The 6,349-nt window shown below is 26.4% G+C and overlaps 1 protein-coding gene across 4 annotated transcripts in view; it reads right to left on the reverse strand.

Moving 5' to 3' along the window:
* Positions 1-571: 571 nt before the first annotated feature.
* The window catches only part of LOC145268228 (cytokine-like nuclear factor N-PAC), a 75,284-nt gene continuing 69,506 nt past the window's right edge, over positions 572-6,349 (reverse strand). For all 4 annotated transcript variants that reach the window (XM_080123543.1, XM_080123545.1, XM_080123544.1 and 1 more), the window contains 2 exons: positions 1,911-2,035; positions 572-993 (listed from right to left, as the gene is read on the reverse strand). In XM_080123543.1, coding sequence (XP_079979669.1) covers positions 919-993; positions 1,911-2,035 — 200 coding nt within the window. In that variant the 3' untranslated portion in view covers positions 572-918. The remainder of the gene's footprint in view (positions 994-1,910; positions 2,036-6,349) is intronic.

The raw sequence follows: 6,349 nt of genomic DNA on the forward strand, positions 1-6,349 counted from the left end.
AATTTAACTATCGTCCTTGGGAACCAATTTTGTTTTAAAGAAAATCAAAAATATATTTAAAAATAAACTAAATTCTTAGAAAGTTGATGACCATTAATTTTTTTTTTTTTTTAAATGTTAAAACTTTCTTTGTACATTATTTTCAGGTCTTTAAAAGTGAAAAATAATCAGAACTGAACAAATAAAAAAAAGCTGTTTCTTAATTAAAAATAAATTGTAATTTTAAAGAAATTTGCAGACAAGTTTAAAATGAAATTTACAATATGTTGGCAGAATTCAGATATTTTTGTTTAAAAGAAATAGATTAAAGAATAGGCAAAGGAAAAGGGTAAAAATGATAGAAAAAAAAAAAATGAAAAAACAAATTTTTTAATAGCAAAGAGAGAATAAATGAAAAAAAAAAAAAAAAGTTGTGAACTATTGTAGAACTGACCCCCCTGGTGCTAGTAATTAGACGAGTAAAAAAAAAAAAAAAAAATGTAAATGACAACGATGCTATAAAAACACCTTATCTTACAAAAATGTATGGACTTGAATTAGTAACAAAAGATGAAAAGGAAAAATGCATAGATGACGGAAAAAGATGTTTTTATAATGTATTATATTTAAATTGTCAGTTTGAAATGTTCTTTTATCGAATCTTTCATGAGGTACCTTTAAAAAAAATATAAGTAATCTTCTGATGACCATATGAAAAATGAAAGATATTACTTCTGTTTGGATATTTTCTTCCTCTTTTTCTAAATATCAAAATCGGGAGTTTACCTCATTCTTAAATGAGAACAGACATGCAATCTTTCAACAGAATGAGAGAAAAGAAAATATTTTTTCTTTTCTTTTTGTCCATAAAACATGCATTCACAGATTTACACAATCATACATTATGAAGGATTTAGAGGACTGTTGCAACACCATCATTTAGGCACTCGTGGCTCTGTAAACAGCAGAGATGTCACTTTCGCCATATCCCAATCGCCGAGCCTTTTTATACAACTGGAAAGAAAGTAGAAAAATGGAAAGTTTTCAGATTTATTAGTAAAAAAACAATATTAAATATTTATCAGTAAAAAAAAAAAAAAAAAAAAAAAAACAATATTAAATATTTATCAGTAAAAAAAAAAAAAATATTAAATATTTATCAGTAAAAAAAAAAATATTAAATATTTATCAGTAAAAAAACAAAAACAATATTAAATATTTATCAGTAAAAAAAAAAAAATTAAATATTTATCAGTAAAAAAAAAAAAAATTAAATATTTATCAGTAAAAAAAAAAATATTAAATATTTATCAGTAAAAAAAAAAAAACAATATTAAATATTTATCAGTAAAAAAAAAAAAACAATATTAAATATTTATCAGTAAAAAAAAAATTAAATATTTATCAGTAAAAAAAAAAAAAATTAAATATTTATCAGTAAAAAAAAAAAAATATTAAATATTTATCAGTAAAAAAAAAATATTAAATATTTATCAGTAAAAAAAAAAAAATATTAAATATTTATCAGTCAAAAAAAAAAAAATATTAAATATTTATCAGTAAAAAAAAAAACAATATTAAATATTTATCAGTAAAAAAAAAATATTAAATATTTATCAGTAAAAAAAAAAAAATATTAAATATTTATCAGTAAAAAAAAAAAAATATTAAATATTTATCAGTAAAAAAAAAAAATATTAAATATTTATCAGTAAAAAAAAACAAAATATTAAATATTTATCAGTAAAAAAAAAACAAAAACAATATTAAATATTTATCAGTAAAAAAAAAAAGCATTTCTTCAATGTCATGTCGATTTGTTAAAAAATATGTAACATTTTAACAAACTGATACTCTTGTAAAAACAAAAAAAGAAAAACTTTTCTGTAATACATAAAAATAGCTTTGCAAAAATGAAATGAACTACACACCTCATTGGCAGCTGCAGCTACATAAAGAGGTTGTTCAACTTTGTCACCCAAGTCAAGAGCAAGCCGCAAATCTTTCTGTTGATGTTGCAATGGGAAGTGTGGGTCATGTTTATTATTCATTATTGCTGCAAAATTTAAAAAGAAAATTTCATTATTTTTTATATACAATTCATATTTAGTTAAAATAAAAAAATAAAGACAAAAGTGTCTACCACACCCCCACACATTGAGATGAAAGAAAATTGAAAGAAAATGATAAAAGAAAATATAATGAAAAATTCTTTTTTAATCTATATAAATAAAACAGTGTGTGTGTGTGTGTATATATATATATATATATATATAAATATCTAACAGTTAAACTACTGGTCACATAACACTGAAATTCTCAGGAAATAATATTCCTGCGCCAAAGATGGTTTGTAGCAAGTAATATCTGTGTTTACAAGCATGTATATCGCATTCAGACATCTACAAATTTACATGCAAAATGTTCATTCTAATTAGCCAACAATTTTTTGTGCATGCACATATTCGCTCCACTCCTTCAAGTTGTTTAGAAAACATCAGACTGGAACACTAGAGGTTTGATTTCAATTCTAGCTGATGACACCAACTCATTTTTTTCATGTCTTTGTATTAATAACAAAAATGAAATAATGCGTAAATTTTACTCGTGGTTTTGAATTTATAAATACGAAGAAAAACTTTTATATCTATGATTCATTTATCGATTAGACAAACAAATTTTACATTCAAATAAAAACTTGTAACGCTTCCAAATGTGGGTATTTTTCTTTATTTTTTATAAAAATAAGCATTGCAGACATTAATTCAAATATATAAAGACATACCTATATATCTTTTTTTATTATTATAATTATTCTTTGACCAATTAGACTAACAATTATTAATTTCAAATAAATAGTCAGTGTTTTTGTAGTGTACACACCTTGTTACATTTAAATAGGATTTCAAAGTTTAATTAAATTTATATGGTATCTTTCTTTTTCATTAAATTGTTAAGTGAAAGTGCAGGACAGTTAAAAGGCCTTCCTGCCCATACTAAGAATGGCATTCTAAATAATAACATTACTCTTTCAGCATAATTCATACACTGCACAAGTACCAAATACTCTAATTAGGGTTGGATTAAATACAATTGTATTTAAATACAATTTTAATGTAATTGTATTTGTAATTGTATTTGTATTTATATTTGAGAGAGAGAGAGAGAGAGAGAGAGAGAGAGAAGGAAACTTTCAGAGCTCTAATGATAATAAAATGCAATGAGGACATGATATAGAATGTAATGTAGATGTCAAATTTGGAAGGAAATATTTTTTTTTTTTTTTTTTTTTTGCATATTTTCAGATTTCTTTATTACTTTGAAAAAAAAAAAGTACTTATATTTGTTTCTGTTTAAATCAGTTATTGTATTTTTATTTGTATTTTGAGATTGAGGAATAAAGGTATTTGTAGACTTAGGAATAAAAGTATTTGTATTTCTGGTTACCTAAACGAAAGTATTTGTATTTCAATTGTTAAAAGTCAGTATTTGATCCAACCCTAACTCTAACATTGTGAATGCGTGTTATTTTTTCAGACTTTACATTTATGAAAACATACCTATATATATATATATATTATATACATTTATCAATTAAACAAATATTAATACCAAACAAAAACTGCAAATTTTTCCGAATGTGTGCATTTTTATTACTTTTAATTTTTCTGATAAGAGTTTTCAATACACAAGACATCATGAACCTTTGACACTTCGCTTACAGTAGAATAATTAATTTCCGTGAATATAATTTTCATAAGAAAAACATTTATACATAAGAGTCACTACTTATCAAGGTCCAGAGGTCATTCGAGGATAAGGGTTAATGAAGGTACACTAGTCAATAGGACAATATCGTAGTAATCGTTAGTCGTGGAAATTTGGTAAATTAGATTACTTAAGGAGATGACTCATGAAAAATTTGTTTACGTTGGACTTGAAGACTACCAAATTGTAGTCTGCTGGAAAGCAAGCAAATGGAAGAGTTCCACAGGCATGCAGTTCTAAGAAAGAAGCTTTGTTCATGGAATCTACGTTTAGGTTTAGGCACGGATAAAGAGTGGGGGGAACTATTGATAATGGTTTCAGCTAGATAAGTGTTTTTCATGAACGTTTGACAAGAGGGGACCATAGATTATAGCTCAGACGAGTACTTTCCATGAAAATAACAAAGCAGAGACAGGCTCTCAACATCTGTGGGAAAAATGTTGCAGGGAAGAGAAAAGGGCATCCTCCACTAGGCTACAAAATCTATTTTGAACTGTCAAGGCAGGATAAGCTGCTTCTAGCAGCTCCTGCCCAGATATGGCAACAGTACTCCATCCTTGGACGTACCTGGCTTTTACATAGGTAGAGAATTGCATCAGCAGTGAGATATCTACTGGATCAGTAGAAGGATCCTACCACTTTTCCAGCAACCTTGGCAACTGATTTGATGTACGTGTTCCATTTCATGTCAAAACATGGAGCCTCCCTAAGACGAGAGCCATTCATTTCAATTGATGCCAGATGAGGATCAGAAAATTGATGATGTAAAGATAGAAGTTTGGTTTTAGATGCGTTAAAAGTAACCAGCCATATCTTTCTCCATTGTATGTGCTTAAGATCAGAAAAGAGAGAACTTTGTCATTTACGGATGGACCTATATTAGGTCAGAGATTAGATTGGCCAAAACATTGTGAAAATAACAACCAAGATGAGAATAATATAAAAACTATCAAACCTTATCGAAAAAAAAAAAAAAAAAAAAATCCTTATTTATAATGCATAATATTGTCCAAAAGAAATTGAAAATAAAAAGCTTTTATTACATCAGAATAACTGATAATTACATATTGAATTTACTATCAAATATTTATTGAAATCCAAAACATAAAATAAAACTAAATCCTATTAAAAAAAAAAAAAATTTGTAAAAAACATTAAAATGCATATCTTTTATGATTAGAATTTAAACATTTTTCAAATATAACCCAATCCCAGAAATAAAGTACCTGTTTATGCATATTATGTCATTAAAGTATGTATAGAAACAAACACAGATAAACTCGCATGAATACAAAATTAGTAACATTTGTTTTTATAAGACTGATATAAAAATGTGCGTGTATGTTTCTCTAAAATTCACAGAAGATGAAGTTTGGGAGACAATAAAATAAAAAACTAAAATGTCGGCAATTATGTAAAATTTGAATACTAAACATATTCACCTTTGAATTCTCGCCTGAGGAAAATCCGCTTAAATAGTCAGACTGTCCTCTGCCACTTATTACAATCAAAACACCGTTACGAGACTATTTGAACACATGAAAGGTTGACACGAAAGCAATCATTCAAGCATAAACAGAGGTTCTCTTGGTCATTATTTTAAAAAAAATTGAATAATATAACATATATGTTATTCATTTATCGATTAGATAAACAAATATTAATTTCAAACAAAAAATTTAAATTTTCTGAATATTTGCATTTATATTATTTTGTATTTGATAAAAATTTCTTTACAAATTTTCGCATGCATGTTTATGGTTCTGTTTTGTTTTTAGAAAATTTTCCTGAAGCATCTACTGCATTAAAATAATTTTAAGATAATTATAACACAAAATAGATGTTTATTTTCATACAAAAAAGAATTTTTTGTAACTAATAAATTATAAATAATCATTAGAGTTTGAGTAAAATTCCTTCATATATTGCAGTTTTCATAAAGTTCAAAATTCAATGCAAGGAAAATGAAATGCATCACAACCGAAGATGAATACAGTTCATACTTTTAAGGAAATCTTGACAAAAGCGTCAAATTCTCAGTTCTGTTGCCCATTTTTAGAATCACACTTTGCTTACAGTAGAATTAATTTCTGTGAATAGGATTTTCATGGACGGTGTGTGAATTTATGTTTTGTTTAATCTATTTTATTATAATGTATGAGGACAAAATATTCAAATAGATCATATATAACCTGGTAACGCCGGGTACTTTAGCTAGTTAAAAAATAAAAGTAAACTGAATCTGTGCTTGCTTCTCCTCTGGTGTTGCGTGCGAGATGACGCCACAAAAAATAGTGAAGAAATGGTGAATGTGAGAAGTGTGAAGAGCCAACGTTGCCTTCACATTTTCGCCAAGTTTCAGTTAGATGGGGCAAAAGTTATGAGGTAAAAAGTGTAATATTTTGCAATTTGGGGGCATTTGTGACACCTTTGGAGCTCCTGGGAATGCTGAATCCCAGTGAAAATGAACAAACGGTGCAGTTTCACACTTTAAGACATGTATATTTAAATTCAGTACCATGGAAAACTACTATATAGACATATAAAGTTTTCGAATAATATGAAAAAAGAGCTCCAAAAAGGCATGTTTTTTAGACCTAAA

This window comes from Euprymna scolopes, chromosome 43, assembly GCF_053919585.1.
Source record: "Euprymna scolopes isolate OS-2025 chromosome 43, ASM5391958v1, whole genome shotgun sequence".
Taxonomy (NCBI): Eukaryota; Metazoa; Mollusca; class Cephalopoda; order Sepiida; family Sepiolidae; genus Euprymna; species Euprymna scolopes.